General features: G+C 42.9%; 1 protein-coding gene across 1 annotated transcript in view; it reads right to left on the bottom strand.

The window, feature by feature from the left end:
• Window positions 1-19,400, bottom strand: part of LOC115913722 (coagulation factor X-like) — a 31,986-nt gene extending 12,586 nt beyond the window's left edge. The window contains exons 1-5 of the mRNA XM_030965953.1: window positions 19,325-19,400; window positions 17,022-17,162; window positions 15,113-15,363; window positions 14,217-14,334; window positions 12,939-13,472 (exon numbers count right to left, since the gene is read on the bottom strand). Of these exons, the coding sequence (XP_030821813.1) occupies window positions 12,939-13,472; window positions 14,217-14,334; window positions 15,113-15,363; window positions 17,022-17,162; window positions 19,325-19,400 (1,120 nt within the window). The remainder of the gene's footprint in view (window positions 1-12,938; window positions 13,473-14,216; window positions 14,335-15,112; window positions 15,364-17,021; window positions 17,163-19,324) is intronic.
• Window positions 19,401-20,226: the final 826 nt, after the last annotated feature.

Below are 20,226 nucleotides of genomic sequence, written 5' to 3'. Positions count from 1 at the left end.
TCAATGCAACAGGTTTACATTTTAACTTTTATATTACTATGGAAAACTGTCACAGACATCTCTTTATGAAAAATCTTTCCTTTAAGATTTTTCCTTCTGAGAAACTGAAGCCTCAGAAACAGAATGTAAACAATAGTTATCTGCTGCTGTAGAATGCAACAAGCTCGTCCATGATTAGTCTCCTGTAGATGTTTAGATGTAGTAACCAGTCACGGCAGAGCTGGCTCTCGCTCGGAGACAGCTGCCTTTGTTATTCATTCTTTTCTATTCTTAGCTTAGCCTTCTGAAGAAACCTTTCCTTCTATTCCTTTTTAGTATAGTTATAATGTAATATATATATCATAAAATAATAAATCAAACCTTCTGAACATAGAGTCAACATTCTCATCTCTTGCCTCATTCAAGAACCCTTGTGACCACTGTCACAGAAAACTTCATAAAAAGGGGGGTTTAAAAGGCTGTCCTTTCCTCATGTGTTTCTTTATAGAGAGTTACTGGGATTTCTTTTTCCCTTCCTTTAATTACCACAGAGAGCAGCATATGGTGACATGTTTCATTATGGAGTTTTGCACCCTGTTTCCTGCAGCCCTGCTTAGGGGTTGCCTTCCTCTTGAAGGGTTGCTCATTCCAGGATGAAGCCTGCAGGCAGTGTCAGATACCAAGTTAGCAGTTCCTCAGGATGGAGCAGCTCAGGGAGTTGGTCCTGCTTTAGCAACTGGTTCATATGGAAGTTGTTCCTTTCCCAATGCAGCAACCCAAGGGAAGTGGGTTTGGAAACCTGCTGCCCAGACAGTGATGGGGCAGGGATGGGGCAGGGATGGGGACATGCCAATGCCACCTCCTGCTATGGGCTGGCCATCAGCCTTGCTGCAGCACGATGTGCCAAGGGCAGCTGTCCTGAGTAACCCATCACATGCTTTTTTGGAAATGCACACCTCAGCTAGGGAGCTGCTTAGTGCAGTTAAAATGGGTACTGATTTCAGCTAAACACCTGGATTGAGATCAGCCAAGTCTGTTCACCACCTGCAGAAAAAAAAAAAAAAGGTTTTCTTGCCAAATCCGAAGCGCATCAGCATTATCAGCATTTCTAAATGAGGAGGAACTTGCGGCTGTTTCAAAAGAACATCAGCACTCTCTTTGTGGTTTGGTTACAGATTGCAGGAAACCTTGGAGGAGCAAACAAGGGAATGTAACCCCAGGGAGCTCTGATTTTCTCCTTTGGCTGCTGCACTCATAACAAGAGTGTCAGCCTACCCTCAAGGATGTGCAAGTGTCCTGATGGCCTGGCAGTGAAAACAAAAGCCAACTTGGAACTGCTCTGACATTTGCTCCATCCCCTGAAGTATTCAAGGCCAGGCTGGATGGGGCTTTGTTGTATGAGGTGATCTTTGAAGGCCCCCCTCTACCCAAAACCCTTCTGTGATTCTGTGATCTCTGTAGGTGAAAGCTCTGGTATTTTCCATGCACATATTGTTAAAAATAGCTATTTTTGTTAATACTTAATTTATTAAAATTCATTACTTCTTTACTTCCACCTTCATGGTTTTTTTACCTTTTCGCTCAACTTATATATTAAAATTCTTTTCCCTACCAAAATTCCAGCCAAAAAACCTTGCTATGGAAGAACCACAGGATGACAGAGCACACAGACAGCATCATTGCACTTCAGCTCTTAGTTACAGTTTCAGTGATGGATAAGAGTGGTTGGTAAGATGGTGAATTTTGCTCTGAGATGAGGAATATCCCCTCATCCCTTGTGAAAAATGAAGCAAAGTTACTTTGGAATCTGTGCATGTGGATGAAGATGTTTTTTCTCCAGTTTTGTCTGGTAACATCTCCCCACTGGTTTAACCTGGAGTTCAGGATAAAAATTATTAGGGATGGCTCTCAGAGGAACCTAAACAGCAGATTTTTCAGGCAAACTCCTGGAACACTGATGCAGTCTGAAGTGGAAAATGAAGAGATAAGAAAGCACTTGGACTTTACCCAGAGTTCAGACTTTTTAATGCAGTTTCCTGTTCCTCTGTCTTTCTGCCTGACTCTCTCCACTGAGGACAGGGGGCAGCAGCCCTGCAGCTGTGTCCAGATGCTATAATTTAAATTGTTCCTTTGACCAACCAGTCACTCCTTCTGCAACAGATTCAGCAGCAGGGAAGTCCTACCATGACCTCAGCAGCACCAGTGCAAAGACTGCACCCAACACCTTCCACCCACAGCCCAGACATCTGTAACTGGGTGGTGGAACTGGCTTTTGCCATCAACCTGACTCCCAAGCCGTGGGAGACATGGATTCTGGACTTGTGCAACTGTCACACTGCTGGACTGCTTTTGGAGATTAAATTCTGCATTTATGACAGGAAAAAAACTCTATCTGTATTGAAATAGGATGGCAGAAAAAAGCTTATTCAAGTTCCAAAGTGCATCTTCAGGATGACTCGAGTTGAAACTCTATCCGGTGTGTGCAGACCCAAAGAGCACTGAGGCAGAGCACTGATGATGTGTGCCTGACTGTGTGTCTTGAGGGAGGATTGCAGTTCTCTGTGCAATTAAGCAGCTGTGGTAAGTGTCCCTGCAGACAGAATTTGTTCTTATCTGGTACTGAATATCTGAGGAGGTTGATGATGGTGTTTCATGCCTGGCAATGCAAACTGCGAGGTGAGGAAGGAGAAGCTCAGATGACTGATTCCCCATGAATGCATGTGGAGCTAAAGACAGCAATCAAAGCCCATCAGAGGTGTCTGCCCTCTGTAACTGGTTATGAACAAACCAGGAGTGCTGCAGAACTGGGACAAGTGGCCATGGAGGGGCTGGGTGGGAGGAGAGATGGATGGCAATGGGGGAATGGGTCAGCAAGTGGCAGCCCTGTGTTATGGCCTCCCTGTAGTCCCTGGGACACAACCCAACCTGGCCCAGTGCTCCATGTATCAGGCTAGCTCTCTCTGTAGGACTGAGCTATAATCAGAGATTTCAGAGGAGTTCCTGTGGGAATTCAAACAGGGGTATATCCTTTGGAGCAGTGATATCAGGGAGTGACATATGCAGCCATCAGGGCTTGAGCTTCTATCCAGCTTGAACACCACGACCTACAATGCACTGTCACTCCTGAACAGAGTTCATTTAGCAGCCTGAAGTTCACGACATGTCAGAGAAAAGTGGCAGGCAAATAATACAAATGGGACAGACTCCAGAGAGGGTTTTTTGAGTTTTTATATGGAAACCAGACAGTGATCATTGCAGAATAAAGTTGACTGCTCTATTCCTTTCAAAGTGATCAACAAATTCCATTATAAAAACCATCCCCAAACGGTGACTTTTACACTTGAAAACTGGATGTGGTGAAGGTAGGGAATGGGAAAAATATTGTACATTTTATGCCACAATCCCATTTGTAACATCTTTCTTCTCTCTTCCAAAATACATACTAACACACCTTTTGAAGTTCAACTCAGAGTACTTTTTCTATGGGGGTTCAAATATCTCAATATCTGCTTCACAATTTTTACATACCAATGAACTGGCTGCAAAACAAATAATTTTCCCTCTGGATTGAAATAAGGTAGACAGAGGATGTCAGGTTCAGATGATAAGAGAGACGCTTTTATTAGTCTTGAAATATTAGTTACCCTTGCAGATTTAATTTTTTTTCAGTTGCGAATTATTTAAATAATACTTCATATAAATAATAACATATAACAATATTGTAATTTCTGGGGTATGCAATGCATTCACTTTATGACAGCCAAAACCATTATATCAATAATGCTGGTGAAGAAAGTATCTCAGGAAGAAAGCAAGAAGCTAGCAGAACAGCAGTGGTTTTGGTGACAGCAAGCAAGCCTTTCCAATTCAAGGAACTTCATGTTACAACTCATTTCACTCTGTGACATGCACAGTTAATTAGACTCTTCTGGATACATGAGTTTTTCATTTTCTAGGGGTTTTTCCTGTATACATGTTCTCAAAGCCACTGACAATTCCAATTAATTCATCAGAATATGTCGTAGTTGAGACCATCACAATACAAAGCAACACTCCATTTTCAGAAGGCTTCAAACCCGGTTTTTACTATAGCATGCATGCTTTTTATATATTCTTACAAGATTCATAAGTTTACACTTTACTCATTGGTCAATAAAGACAAACAAAGTGCTTATTGGAGCAGGCAGTTGCAAGTTTCTCTTATTTATCTTTCTTTCTTTCTTGGTTTTTATGTCAACACCTTGGTAGAAAATTCTTTCAGGGATAATCATGGATCCTCCTATCAAACTTCTCTCTGGCTCACAGAAGTCAGTGTAAAACCTCTTCCACAAGAATATATCTAGCAAAATCTTCTGGAAGGCATGCTCAGAAAATGTGACAGGTTTCTCCAATTTGAGAGAGACTGTGCTGATGCTGTTGCTGCTGAAAGTTTCTGTATCCAATTCAGCATGGCCACACATTTTGTCCACTCTGTGCATTGGCTCTTACCTTTCCTTGTCTGTCATCCCTGTGTCAGATGATGAAAGCAGTCGCTAATAAGACAATACCAACAAGTCTAAGGCAAATCAATAATTTTCTATGGTCCCAAGAAGGGACCAAAGTTCCTTGCACTCTATATAGGTAAATGTGCTGTACAAATAAAATGGACCAGTCCTGAATCCTGAAGCTGTAGCAAATCAAACCCATTTTTGAGAGGTTTTAGAGGGCTGACAAAATGCTTCATTACAATGCTTTGGGCTTCATTACAGTACTGCTATGGCACTTATGATAGACAAGCCTCAACACAGAAGAATTTTGCCTCATTTGTAGAGCAATATATTCAGACTTAAACAGAAAATAGGTACTTATTGTCTTTTAAAACTTCAACATTCTGCATACAAAAATCTACAAATCCACATATATATTTGGCCTTCCTCAATTTGTGTGAAGATTCTTTGGGAATTAAATGGGCAGGCAATTGAAGTTAAGGCAATTACAACTCTTGCTTTACTCTGGTAGGATGAGCACAAATTTTATGACTCAGAACACCATTTTTCAGTGCCTAGAATTGGTGATAAATTACTTTTTAATAAACAACAATAATAAATATTATATTTGAGGTTTCAAGTATGGAACAGTCCCAGAATAATATCTACATGCTGTCGAAACAGTCATTGCTAATATCTGAATGAGGCATCTGGAATTCTTCAGTGTTTGGCCAACACAGGAAATTGCATAAAGTTGTAATATTACACCAATTTAACTACATCAGCTCAGCCTTACCTGCCCACATCCCTCCCTCGTTTATATTTGGCTTCTAACATATACAAAATACACTAGGTCAAGCCAAGCTTAAAGAAACTGTCTATTCTATAAATTCAGCCATGTATTTCACTGTTAGTCAAGAGATAAAATGAGGGAGTGAGGAACAACAAAAGGGTGAGAAAAACTCTGCTACAATTCTGTGTCTCACATATGGAGAATAAAATGTGGGACAGTGTAGGGGGATAGAATATAAGAAAATAAAGGTAGTATAGAAAATAATCTTACCCCTAAGGAGTTGCAGCTGGGTCAATTATTAAAGATTAGGAGCAGGTCTGATTTTAACAGGCCACAGCTGTAGGCAATGAGAAGAAGAGTGTTATAAGAGTGGGGTGGCTAGTTGAGGGGAACTGGAGTCAGCTGGCTGCTGTGAGAAGGAAGAGTCAGTGCTTGGAGGAGATGCCTATGAGAAACATCAAGGAGGTATGAAACCCTTGCAATAAAGAAACAACACTGTGGAACCTTTGCAATATAATGACAACAGGATAGTTTGTTATTTTTGTAGTAAAGGGCACAATGAGGAGCACTTACCAACAATGCCGTACCTGCAACCACTTCTGCCCTGGGCTGCCCCTCTCAGCACTTGCTTGATGCTGAAATGGAGACAAAGATCATTCAGGGCAGAGGCACAGTACTCAGGAGAGTGGAATAACCCATCCAGAATTCTGACACCAGGGAAGACAGGCCCTCTTGGGCCCAGGGCTGGATGAGCATGATGAGGAGAAAATAGCAGGCCCCTTGCCTGCTATGGGCACAAGCTGGGTGAACGCCAGCCTCCCTGGTGACCTCCAACTGTCTGCTCAAGGCTTCAGTGGATCCCCCATTTTCAGGATGGGCATCGGGTCTTGCTGTGATTCCTGTGACTTTCTGCCATCTAGTTCATGATTCCTGAGCCTTATGTGGGAACTGAACTGCAAAGGCATAATCAAAATGCTTCTTGTATGGGTGGTACTGGGACTCTGAAGCATGTGTTGCCTGCTGAGAGCAAAAAGCCCCTGTCCATAACACTGAACACACTCTGTGAATGCTCAGCTGGTGTCACCAGCCTCCACTTGAGCTCAGAAATACCTGATTTAAGCCAATATATAGGAAATGGGGACTATGGTCTTCCATCTCTGCAGGGGATGGTGCCTGTGCTGTCCCTGAGGTACCAAGCTGAGTGACAGGCAAGGAGCCCTGTAGAGCAGGCAGCTGCTGTTGGAAGCAATTTCTGTCCTTGAAGTGCCACTCAGCAGAGCTTGTTTGACAGAGCCCTTGGTATAAAGAAGGTTTTATGGTCAGGAAAGTACCCCTTGTTTCCATTGCATCTTGAGTAGGTTTTCACCACAATTATTCCAACCTGCTGGAACACAGGTTTTTCAGTCAAAAGCAGCCTTTAGAGTTACAGATAGATACCTACAGTGGAGGAAAATGGTTTGCAGGGAAACAGGTCACTTTCAGGGAATCAACCCTTCATGAAAACAAGAGTTTCCTTCAACATTCATTTGAAGGAAAACTCCTTGACAGCAGCGTTTTACAATCTAATTCGATATGCAGGTGTCCTTGTCAGGTTTGGCTCTGCTAGATTTTTCAAGATATTAACAAAAACTTTGCACATGCAAAAAGATTGAAATGTCTGAAAAATGAAAGTTACTTTTATTTCTTTTAAAACTTACCAATTTTGAGCAAGTAGGCAAGTGGGTTCAGCATTTCGAAGTATTTGAAAATTAAACATCTTCCATTATTGGTATAATTATTATGTACCTGCTGTTAATAAATATTTTTTACTGAAAAATAGAGTCAAGTATTCTATGCTTGAAATCATAAGCTCGTGATAGTAATTTGGCATTAAGTTACAAAGGTTATTATATCAGACAGAAAAATAGACTAAGACTAGTAATTGTTAATGTTCAATTTGAATGAAGGCAAAACTGATGGAATTAAATTCAGGGTCAGTAGTTATTAATTTATTTAGGTTGCCGCATGAAAACTGCAGAAAACCTGTTGTTAGAAGAAAAGAGAAAGGCAGATTGTATTTCTTTCAGATGGAACAGGTGGTATTTGAGGAGAAACAAGTGAAATATAACTCAGTCACATGATGTTACTACTACTGAAATTATAATGAGTCTTTGTGAATAGTATGGGAAAAATTTCTTGGATTTCTACCTATTTGGATCTGTAGGTGTTTAGCATGTCCCAGAGGCCTTGAAACTAGACACCAACTTTTATCAGTCAAAAATTTAACCTGTTACTTTCTAACAAAATGCTCCATAGCACAAAAGGTCTGTTTCTGTATTTGGGAGAAGAGGAATCTGAGCTGTAATCACCAGTTTCTGATATGGTTTCCCTCTGTTGGGACATGGATTTTGCAGTCCCCTGAGAGAACACACCCAATTGCACAGAATACTTTCTTGAGCTATTTTTGCTGCCATACATCTCTCACAGCTGCATAATTTGATGCTACTTAAATTATGTCCTCTGGCTAAAGTCTTACTAAATTTGTTATCAACAGCTCAAGTAAGTAATTTGAAAGGCCTGAACAATTAACAGTATTCTTTGTGCTACAGTGGCACTGCAACACAGCAGCACCTCCTAAATGTGGTACAGATGTGATGTGTCCCATAGAATGAACTATGAACGTGCTTTGTACCTACAGAAACACAGGTTTTGTCATTGCCCAGGGCATAGCCTGCAGCACAGGGACTTATGATTCCTCCATCTTCAGTTTTTCAGAGCTGCTGACAGTTCTCAAGTTGACCTTGCATCACTTGGTATGACTGCAAAGGAGACAAAAGTATAGGCAGGTTACAGGTTCGTGGTGACTTGATAAAAGCACAAGCAGCTTATAAAAGCTGGCTTGCAAACATTAGTCAAACACCCCACCACTTTAGGAAATACAGTACAATTCCTGCAAAAGGCCTTAACAATAACAATAGTTGTATTGTTATTTAAAAATTGGTAAGCTGTCAACATTAGGTAGAGCACTATTATTCCACATCTTATGCTGTGTTTCCCATCTCTAACAAACAGCTCTCTGAGGGCAATTCAAGGAGCTATCTGTGCTTGCCAGAACAGCCTTTGTACTAAGGCAAAGATGAACGCGGGTGTGGGTAAGAGGTGAAAAATATAAACAACTAAAGCATCAGTAACAAATGAGGTATTGGGCTCTTGCTATATCCTTGCAACATTCCTTTTCCATCTGTATATGGCTCATGCTACTTTAGCTCAGTCTTGGTACTGCAAGATCACAGGCAGAATGAGAGAGCTCTTCCTGGCTCTAACAGTGCAAGAGCAAGTAAACTGCTCCTCAAGATGTTGTCTAACCTGCTCCTGCAGATTCCTAATAAGATTCCACAGCTCACCCACACAGCTTAATGCACTCCTTAATTAGCCTTATAATGTCTAAAAAGCGTTTCCTAATATCTAATCTGAGTAGGCCTTAGAGTAGTGGGATCCCATTACTTCTTGTCCTAGCTGCTCATCCTCAGGAAAACAAAGAAGTCTTGCTTTTATTATATATTTTACACATCTCTGTGGTTGCACGTTGTGGGACCAAAGGTGAAATTTTGGTTTTGTGTTTACATAATTGCCTTCTATTTATGTTGGACCGGTGTTTCAGTTTCCCAAGATTGCCTGAATGCTCATCTCAACTTATGGTAGCCCTTCCAGTCTGGAATGAGGTAAAAAAGCCATGAGAAAACACTCTCTTTTGTGTTGCAGGTTACTGTGGAAAATACCAGTGCCAGAGGTCTTCAGAGGTGTGGAGATTTGCACTCCATATACTCTTTCAATCAAGTAGCACAGTTTCTTGACCAGATTGGCACCAAACTTACAGCTGTTTCTCTTGCTGTTGCAATAAAAGCATCGGATAAAATTGTGTTAGAAGCCTCCCTTGAAGGAGAGACCTGAGGTTTACTTCATCTTTTGCAGCCACACAGCCTATCATCCTGTCTTGTGGGAAAAGTGATGTGAGTTTTCCTTTGGAGAAATTTGATGTGATTTTTTTCCTGAATAGTGCAGTTCAGCAGTTTCTTTCCTCCTTGTTGGGTGCAAGTTATTTGGTACCTTAAGGAAGAAAGACTTTCTTCTCCATTGGTCACAGATTAACACTCATGTTCTTTCTTCCATTATTCAAATACTTAGATCAGCTCTTGATTTTATGTTACATGTATCTTATTACATTTACTTCTCAGCTTTTCTGGTTTTATGTCAGGATGTTTACAATTCTTTTATACAGAGCTAGGCACTTTAACACTTGTTTTTGGAGGTCAGGTCACAGAATATCTCACAGTTTTAATCAATTGTCCTGTACTTTCCTGACCTTGGGACAGCTTTGACATATGCCTTAAAAACTTTAGGGGTTTGGGGGGATTTTAGAAGTAGCCTTTCTTTTAAAAATACATTAATTTTATTCACTTGATCTTTTTCTTTATTTCATTAATGAGTTCTGTCATTTTTACACTTAATTTTATAGAAGTTACCTTCCATCTTTGTTTTGTCAGCAACTTCCAGTCTATATTTTAACATTAAATGCATATAAGTGCACTCAAATTTGCTTTAGACATGTTTATGCAAGATATTCCTTGAAACATTCTGAAGACTCTCAGGGCACTCTGTGTCCCACTAAGTACCTCTCCCATCTCATCTCTGGGATGTCAAAATCCACCTCTAACTCATAGCTCTTATAATGGTGATGACTCAGGTGTTTTTTTTCAGTTGTCTCCAGTCAGAGACAACAGCAAAATTAAAACATAAGGCACACATCATGTCCACAATGTGATTCATAAACTAATTCTGTAGGGAAGATCTCAGTGTCCAACCTGAAGGGGAGGTGGGATGATTTATCAAATGGAGATGTGATGGTTTTGTGGAGATGTACAAAACTACAGTGGGTGCTCTAGTTTTCATTCCCCTCTACACTGTTAAACATTGTGGGCATCATTATGTCCCTCAGTAGCTTATCATTAGTTAGAAAAGATAATTTAATTATCATATTTCTTGAGAACATGAAGAATACCACATTAATTGTGCTGAGCATTTGAAAAGACTACATATCAACATACTGACCCCATAATTTACACTGACACAACTGTCACTCCAAAAGGGAATTCCCCATGTGCCTCAGGCCTGGATATCATTACACTGCAGCTGGCAAAGGGAAGCAAGGTGGGTGAGACAGCAAAGCCACCTGTTCTCTCATGTCCCCTGCCCCACAAAACAAAAACATGGACAGCTACCTGCATGGATTAGGCAAAGCAGCACACAGGCAAGGTGAAGGAAACACTCTACCTGTCTGCCTCATCTGGAGGAAAAGGAGGACAACAGGAAGAAGCCACGTTGTCCCACGATGACCTGCCATGCCCATCCTCCGAGCGCACTGCGCATCACCCGCTGCTCGCTCTGCAGGGCTCTGGGGCAGCTGCTGAGTGAGAAACACCACAGTGCAAAGGTCAGCCACTCATGAGAAAACAAAACCTCTGAGAGCAAAGTCTGCACTCAGTGTCACCACGGCACAGTGTTCAAACACAAAACATGTGAGTGTGCTGCAGCAATGCCCCACTGATAGCTTTGTGCTGGCAGAGCACCTCTGAGAGGCTTTCCTCTAGAAGTTTGGACAAAGCCTCTCTAAAGCAGCTGGACAATGCAGGTAGCCAGGAGCTAGAATGGGTGATGTGGCTCTTGCCCATGTCCCAAGGAAGGCAGACAATCAGAACCAGAGCTTTGTGCCTCCTGCATGCTGGGCCGAAGCAGGAGAGCACCCCAGAAGTGAGGAGTGAATCAGGGTACCCAGTTTGCAGGTCTCAGTGAGCACATTGCAAAGTTGTTACCCACCAGCTCTGTCACAAGCAAACTTGGACAAAGCACACTTTCCCAGACTCATCAATTTCCATCCCATTATGAATGTTGGGGGATTATGGGTTTTAGGTGCGGTTTCCTTTTGTTCAAACCACTCCATGGGTACAGCTCTTGACAGGCCATTGTGCTCTGGGAATCAGGCTATGGAAGACAATCCTGCCAAGTCAGTCACCTCTGCCAGGGAGCAGTACACAGGAAGTTTGCTCTTACCATGCTAGTGCAGGGCACAAAGGCATGATCCTAAAAGTGACACTCTGCTGGTGCTGCTCACCTGGAAACACAGGAAACAGGGGCTGCAGAGACCTTCAGGTTCACCTAGCCCAACCTACTGAGCCAACAGGGGATCAAATCGACCTCTTTTAATTTTAGCACTGTTGGACACTGAGCCTGCTGCAGTGTGTTTTCCTCCCAAAGTGCAGGATGCCATAACAAAGGGCAGCTTGTCCACAAGTGTTCCTTAGGGCAGCCCCCATCATGCTGCACACCTGACACCTCCTTACAGCATCAGAGACTTCACAGCCCTCCTGGGAATATCTACTGCAGGGCTTCTCTAGTCACCGGGCTTACTCACCATCCTTCTTTTCTTCCCTTTAGTCTCAGGACCGGCTTTTCCTAGAAGCCAGAAGAAGCCTGAGCACTAGAGACTAACTCAGTGCCTCTCTGTCCACCATCCTTGGTACACGTCAGCTTTTGCCTAAGCCAGCTGTGTGTGCTTGCCAGGAGGAATTCCAGTATCTCAAAATCCACCAGTTTACTCAGCAGCTGTGTGCTGCCCCCCTTTCCTGGATTTTGCAATTGGATCAAATTTTGCTATGTGAAATCATTTTCCTTCCCACAATCAGTGCTGGCTGCAGCAATACTTGCTGTTTGCAGAGCTGTATTTTGGATTTGTCAGTCTGCTCACAGCCCCTGCTATGTGAAACAAGCCCGTAGGAGCTCAAATCCTAAGAGAGATGGAGCGGGTGCCTAAGGAAGTTCAGTGTTCCAGAACACAGGGGAACATAAGAGATTGGAGAAGCTTTGTAAAAGCCTTCAGGATACTTAGGGGGCAGACCACATGATGAATAGAGCCTTTTGGGGCCGCGCTTGTTACAATTATAATAAACAAGAACAAAAAAAGAAAGAATGTTTTATTTCAAATGCTGGTGTACATCAATATTGCACCTAACAGAAACATCTAGAACAATACACATGCAATCCTCAGCCATACACAATCTAGAACAAGATACAGAAAACACTGAATATACACATACATTTTTTCTGATGAGCAGAGTGTACAAATTAAACTAGAGTGAAGTACAATACTTATAAATCAAACCCCTCTTTATTTAGACATGCAAGATCCCCTGCTCCCTTCATCTTCTGAACACATCTCAAGGTAGAAGCTAAACAACTCCAGTAGGGACAAACTCCCTGCTGAGCCAGATGGCTGCAATATGACGATTTAGTGACTCCCATTCTTCCTGCTTTCATCATGACTAGTGACTCCTCAGAACATATCTAGAAGCCTCTGGTTGGAGCACTCATGACAACTGATAGGAACCACAGTGGCCATTGATAAGTAATTAAAAGAAGCCAAAGACCCCACTCAGCAGCCTTTTTGCTTGGGGAAATTCTCTCATTCAACCAATTCCAAACACCCTAACTTTCCTCAGAGGTGTGCTTTAAAGCCAGGAATAATACAAATGGAAGCAGACCATAATTTTAAGGAATCAGATCTCAAAACCAACTTAGCAGATGTGCAGGAGAAGAAAGTTTCCATTTCCAGTCCTGCACCTCGGCAGGTAACAAGAAGGATCAAGGGACACAGCACCACTATAAACTCATGACTGTCCTTACCCAGCGCAGGAACCGAGACAGTTTGGTGTAGACCCCATATTTGCCTTTCCTTGCACATCCTTCACCCCAGCTAACAATTCCAGTAACAAAATAAGTATCCTTGTATCTGGTCACATGGGGGCCACCACTGTCTCCTTGGCAAGCATCTTTTTCCTCTGTGTCATAACCAGCACAGAACATGTTCTCCGTTACCACAAAGTAAGTGGATTGCTCACAAGTGCTTCTATTAACATAGGGGAGTTCAAGCACCTTCAGTTTCTTTGGGAGTTGTCCACCGTCATATTCCCGCCCAAAGCCACTAACCCTCCCAGACTTCTGCTTCATCAGAACTTCATTAGCAAAGTCTGCTTTGGGGAGACATGCTGGGATGACGTACTCTGAAAACATGATAGGTTCCTTCAGCTTTAATAAAGCAATGTCATTATCATAAGTCTCCGCAACAAATTTGGAGTGAACGTATATTTTGTCCACAGTGTGCATTGATTCAGACTGCTCCTTCTTCTCTCTGTCCACTTCACCTGCACAAAAGCATTAAAAGGGTCATCAATGTGGAGAAAGTATGAGATTTTCAGGACAGAGGAAGAGAGTAGTATATTCACTCTGAGTACTTTGTCCAGGACCTTAGACCACACAAGGAAACTGTAAACAGGCAACATTTCTTAGCAGCAAATGGATTGGCTTAGGCCCTGAGATTTGCTCTGTGGAGATTTTTGTAGCAGTTTACACAAAGGCATAAGCTGATTCAGTTAAACTCATGCAATTTTGTATGAAAGCACTTCCAGGAGCTTGAGCCTGGCTTAGAGAAAAGAACAGAGTCTGGACCACAACACTGCAAAGGTGAAGCTGTGTTGATCCTGTGTCCTGGTGCAAAAGGGAAGCAATGGTAAATCTGAGTTTGTTCTTGTGTGCTCTATTCAATGATTCATAGCTTTCCTGAGGGTTCTTGCAAGAACAACTCTGGATGATTCCAAAGTGCCAGGAATGATGAGCTTCCTGCAGAAGCACTGCTCTGCTGAACACATTGATAACCAATATTTCTAGAATATTTGACTGCAATCCCTTCCAGCTAGCTGGCAGAGAAGAAAGAGAGGCACCTGTTGTTACAAGGAAGAGTGGTCAGGATAACAAGAAATTATAAAAAGCAGCAAAAAGGTAACACACCTTCATGAATCATGAGTACATCTCATGGGAGATTTAAGGCACAGAAGGTTTGGCAGAACAGCTACTCTCCCCTCAGGGGAGTGAAAGAAATAATTACTCACCAACAACGGCTTTGATTTCTTTGGACTGGTTTATGCAATGAGCTGCAGTAAGTATAAAGTTTTCATTCAGAATAGTTCCACCACAAAACTCTTCTCCTTCCTCGTTTAACAGAACCGCCTGTGAAGCAAAAGAGGTAAGGGCTGAAGGAGGAAGCGCAGTTTAATGTTGATGAGCTATAAAGCGCTAACTGATTTCTCTGCACACTACAGAGATGCTTCTTACTGCAACATGTATGTAGCCCTCCACGTCTCTCCTAGCACTGCATTCCCATGTTCAGAAGCTACAGATTGACTTCTACTGCGACACAGTCCTGATTGTCTCTATGTCAAGTTAAAACATTTGCCTTCCACATTACCTCACTGCCAGTGCTGAGTAACGTCCCTCAGGCATTGACTGACTGAGCAGGCAGAGTGCAAATTCATGATCACCACATCCTTTGGACTTACCCCCAAACAATGTCCAAAAACAGGAATTCATTTTGGCTGGCCCAAACTCAATGGTGAAACTGAGACATGAGGGTGTATTTGTGAACCAAAACGCTGGCTTTATCTGGCATGCACTTGGGTGTGCTGCCGGGGGGGATGGTCTCAGACAGAACCAAAATGTAACCTGCAAAATGGCCTGGGAGAACAGCATGACCCAGAAGTCCTCTCTGGGGATAGGGTAGGCAGTTCCACCTGAAATGGCACGCAGCCTTTTGTTTTGACCCCATGAGGCTGCACTTTGCAGAACAGCACATCCAAGTGCCCAGGGTCACACAGCTCAGCCACGTCTCACTGACGCTGGCCCGTGACATGGGTCATGTTCAGAAGGCTCCCAGCTGGAAGGAGCCTCTGCTCCCCTTCCCTCAGACACCTGCTCTGCCCACAGGCAGGGCAAAGCCCCCTCCATTCACCTGCCATGGGCATTGGCCAGGAAGGCACTCATCCCCACCAACTATCCTGGTATCAACATAGGGAGTCTTGCTGCTTGTTCTGTTGTCAGGTGGAGGCGTTGGGCTTTCTGTGGTAATTACAAAGTTCTCCTCTGTGGTCATTTCGTATGGAGGAGGGTCTTCCTGATCACTCGTTACATTGCTGTGGTCAGCGGGTGAAAGAACAGACCTTTTCTTCCTTACCACAGAAACTTTTCCACAAGGGTATTTTACTGTAAAGAGAAGAATGCTAAAATTAAAGATGGAGAGAAACACCAACACAAAAAGATACTCCTTGGAAATACCATTTCACAGTATATAGTGCTGCTTCCTTATTTTCCAGACAATATGTAAGACTTGGCACATGGAACCAAGGAAGAAAGACCATATGGTTCGAAAAATGAGTCTTATTTTCTCATCATGATGGCTCTCCTTCAGCTTCCATCTCACAATCATGTTTTGGAAGTATTTAAAATGTAATACACCATCCTAAATGTGTTTTTAACAAATTTAATACATCATCTTCATTTTTTTACATTGATAGATTCATGTAGTTCCTCTTAATAAAATGCACTTAATTTGGAGACTGAGTGAAGTGCTTTATTTTAGGAATAATATGGCTAATGACAGCAATTTGTTATTGGCTATAAAATATATAAAACCTGACATGACATCTAAATGGTTGACTCATTGACTTACCCCTCCCCTGTGGTATTTTGAAATACAATAAAATTGTACATATGTACATTGGATAATTATGATTAGCACTATCTCTTCGGTTGCAAGTTAACAAGTTTAACTGCAATTTGAATATAAATTTTTGCAAGCTGCTCTTTTGTATGGCCTGTAAGTGTTTAACCCAAGATCCTACTGTGATCACTTTTCTCAGCGTGGTCTCACCTTGAGTCCCATGTACAGTTTTTGACATATAAATATCAGAAAGATATAAAGCTCTTAGAGAGTGTCCAAACGAGGGCAACAAAGACGGTGAAGGGCCTTGAGGGGAAGTAGGAGGAGTGGCTGAGGTCACTTGCGCTGTTCAGCCTGGAGAAGAGGAGACTGAGGGGAGGCCTCATTGTGGTCAACAACTTTCCCCTGAGGGGAAGAGGAGGGCAGGCACTGATCTCTTCTCTGTGGTGACCAGGACACGGAATCACAGAATCCTTTACGTTGGAAAAGACCTCCAAGATCATAGAATTCAACCTTTGACAGATCACCACCTGGTTAATTGGACTGTAGATTTACATGCCACATTCAGTTGTTTCTTGAAAATCTCCAGGGATGGTGTCCCCACCATTTCCCTGGGCAGTGCATTCCAGTGCTGGACAGCCCTTTCCATGAAGAAATCTGAGAGGATGGCAGGAAGCTGTGTCAGGGGAGGTTTAGATTGGATGGTAGAAAAAGGTTCTTCATGCAGAGGGTAGTTGGCATTTGAACAGGTTCCCCAAGGAAGTGGTCAAGGCCCCAAGCCTGACAGAGTTGAAGAAATGTTTGGACAACAATTTCAGGCACGTGGTGTTATTCTTGGGGAAGTCTAGTAACAGTCCAGGAGTTGGATATTGATGTTCATTGAAGATTCCTTTCAAACAGGATAGTCTGTGATTCTATGATTTTTTTATTATCTTGTTAACAGCAGAATTCACTCTGACATGCCTCACTGAGAGGCACCTTGCAAAGGGTTCAAAATTACGTACATTTTGATTCACTCCACCACAGCACCTCAAAAATGGAGGGCTTTGGAAATACAAATGTCCTGGCCTCACTGTTGGGTCTATGTCATGTAGGATACTGGAGATTCAAAAGACATTCCTCAACTGCAAACCAAGATATCCCTTAACAGTGACACAAGGCTCACCAACCACTGCTATTGCTTTATCTCATGGCTTCGTACCTGTTGCAACACAGTGTTTGCCATCCTCTGCTAGAACATATCCATCTGCACAGGAGCACACCACATCCTTCCGCCCATCTCTTTGGACGCTGCAGAACTGCTCACAGTCCCCGTTGTTTATTCTGCAGAACTTTGGTATGACTATAAAAGAGATGGTGGCAGAAAAACTGGACATAAACACTGACTTCACAGAAGATCTGGAAGTTCTCCAAAACAAAACACACCCTTTAAACAGGATCTGTATCCCCCCCTGCCAAGCACCTGAAGCACCCTTGAGGAATAAGTCATGTGAGTGCTGAACATCAGCTTGTGCCTTACAAAGCAGCCACATCCAGCACACCAAATGTACTTGCCGGGTCTGAGCAGGCCCAGTGGCCATGGCATGGTGAGCTCAAAACGCAGAGACAAATCATCAGGGGAACAATGAACAAAACACTAACACAGAACATAATTGTGTAAATCCTCACACAATTCCTCCCTCCTGCCCTAAAAACGCCAACTCCTCATCACTCCCCTCGGTCCTGTGATTGAACGTCAGTTTCACATTCCTGCTCTTACTTCTGGGCTAATGATACCCCCTCCCAGGACAAGGTCACAGGGGCTGCTCTATGCCACAGAAGTGAGCCTCAGGAAGGATTTCCATGCAAAACATGCTTCCTTACAAAGCTCCCTGGGAAGTTCGCTGCCACGGTTCTCTAAAGCAGAAACTTACCAAATTCACAGTTCTTGCCTTGATAACCATCCAAGCACGTGCAAATGTAGGAACCAATTCCATCTTTACAATGGCCACCATAGTGACAAGGATTTGAACTGCACTGGTTCCCATCTACAAAAACAAACCAAAACCCAGATTACTGTAAGTGTGCAAGTATTTTCAGTGGCCATGGAAGGGCTCTTAGTCTTCTTAAGCCATCTTTCATCCTTCCTTTCAAAATCTATATCCTGTGTGTTGCCACAATTCAGATGGAACAAACAGTATAAATACAATCATTCCAAACCTGCAATGATTCATCTACACATCCTCAGTTTTGCAATCTCTTTTTGGTGGCCACTCTATTATGATGTGCACACAAGCCTTTTTTTTACAGGAAGATTAAGTAATACATAGTGGTCAGAGTCTACAAAATTTACAGTGAATCCTGTAAAACCAGACAGGACATTTTTATATTGCAACTACTGGCTGAAACCCATGAACTTTTACTTCCTCAAAGGTCATCTCAGGCCTTCTGCATGTCTTTTGCCTGCAGAGCTGTTCATTTAAAGACACAGATAATGGCTTACTAAACAGAAGCTAATAAAACCCCCAAACTTTATGAAACCCTGCTAAAGTCACATGAGCAGACCAAACTTCTATTCTGTACTGCTTAGAGAACCAAAATTTTCTCACTGTATCCATTGAGGTATGAGCTTGAGCTTGTAGTTATTACCTCTTACCTCATGCTGTCCACATCTATGCTGGCATCTTGAGTTCTGCAGCCTCTCTTCCTTTCCTAGACACAACTGGCTGACCTGACTCCAGGGCCCCAGCCACACATACCTCATAAACTCCGTTTATAAGGACATTGAGGTCAGGGAGGTAACTCTGCATTTGGAGACACATTTCATGTAGCAGCTCTTTCTCCCACCCATCTCATTCCTTTTCTCACATGGTCTTTCCCATTTAATGCTCTGCTGCAAAAAATCTGTTACCCCCCTCACATATGTTCTCTGGGATGCACTGTTTCATACAAGAAGTAGGATATCCAGAAAAGTGACACTTGCTAAAGAATTCAATTGCTTTAGAGAAGACAAATTTCAAATTTCTAAATTTTACCACCTGCTTTGCCTCTGTTTAAAGCAGGGGCAGAATAGCTGGGATAATTTATTTTATTAAGTACAGCTGGGATGTTTTTGTGAAGAATTAGAAAATCACAGTGATATATGGGCTAGGGTTCTTGTTCTCCTCTGTACAGTTAAATATTGTGGACATCATTTTGTCCCTCAGCAGCTTACAAATGGATAGTAAGGGTTATTAAATATCATGTCTCCTGAGAATATTAGAAATAGCCCATTAATTGTGCTGAGCATTTGAAAAGACTACATATCAACATACTGACCCCACAATTGTCACTCCAAAAGGGAATTCCCCATGTGCCTCAGGCCTGGATATCATTACACTGCAGCTGGCAAAGGGAAGCAAGGTGGGTGAGACAGCAAAGCCACCTGTTCTCTCATGTCCCCTGCCCCACAAAACAAAAACATGGACAGCTACCTGCATGGATTAGGCAAAGCAGCACACAGGCAAGGTGAAGGAAACACTCTACCTGTCTGCCTCATCTGGAGGAAAAGGAGGACAACAGGAAGAAGCCACGTTGTCCCACGATGACCTGCCATGCCCATCCTCCGAGCGCACTGCGCATCACCCGCTGCTCGCTCTGCAGGGCTCTGGGGCAGCTGCTGAGTGAGAAACACCACAGTGCAAAGGTCAGCCACTCATGAGAAAACAAAACCTCTGAGAGCAAAGTCTGCACTCAGTGTCACCACGGCACAGTGTTCAAACACAAAACATGTGAGTGTGCTGCAGCAATGCCCCACTGATAGCTTTGTGCTGGCAGAGCACCTCTGAGAGGCTTTCCTCTAGAAGTTTGGACAAAGCCTCTCTAAAGCAGCTGGACAATGCAGGTAGCCAGGAGCTAGAATGGGTGATGTGGCTCTTGCCCATGTCCCAAGGAAGGCAGACAATCAGAACCAGAGCTTTGTGCCTCCTGCATGCTGGGCCAAAGCAGGAAAGCACCCCAGAAGTGAGGAGTGAATCAGGGTACCCAGTTTGCAGGTCTCAGTGAGCACATTGCAAAGTTGTTACCCACCAGCTCTGTCACAAGCACACTTGGACAGAGCACACTTTCCCAGACTCATCAATTTCCATCCCATTATGAATGTTGGGGGGTTTTATTGTTTGAAAGCAAACCAGTGGGAGATCCCAAGTCAGAAATACAATTTAATAGGAAAATTGAAATAAATGCAATTATACAGAAACACTGACAGAGCCAGAATACAACCTGACACCTTGTTAGTCCAGATGTTGGTAGCAGTCCAATCAACTGGTGGCTGCAGTCCTCTTGAAGTGATAGATGTGGTTCTGTTGAAGCAGTGTTCCTGTAGAAGGGTTTGTTCTTCCTCTGAAGGTCCAGTGGTGGTTATGGAACTCTTGTCCTCTGGGAATTCA

The sequence above is a fragment of the Camarhynchus parvulus genome, chromosome 1, assembly GCF_901933205.1.
Source record: "Camarhynchus parvulus chromosome 1, STF_HiC, whole genome shotgun sequence".
In the NCBI taxonomy this organism is placed as follows: domain Eukaryota; kingdom Metazoa; phylum Chordata; class Aves; order Passeriformes; family Thraupidae; genus Camarhynchus; species Camarhynchus parvulus.
Note: the sequence above shows the minus strand (reverse complement) of the source record. Positions and strands in the feature narration are given on the sequence as shown.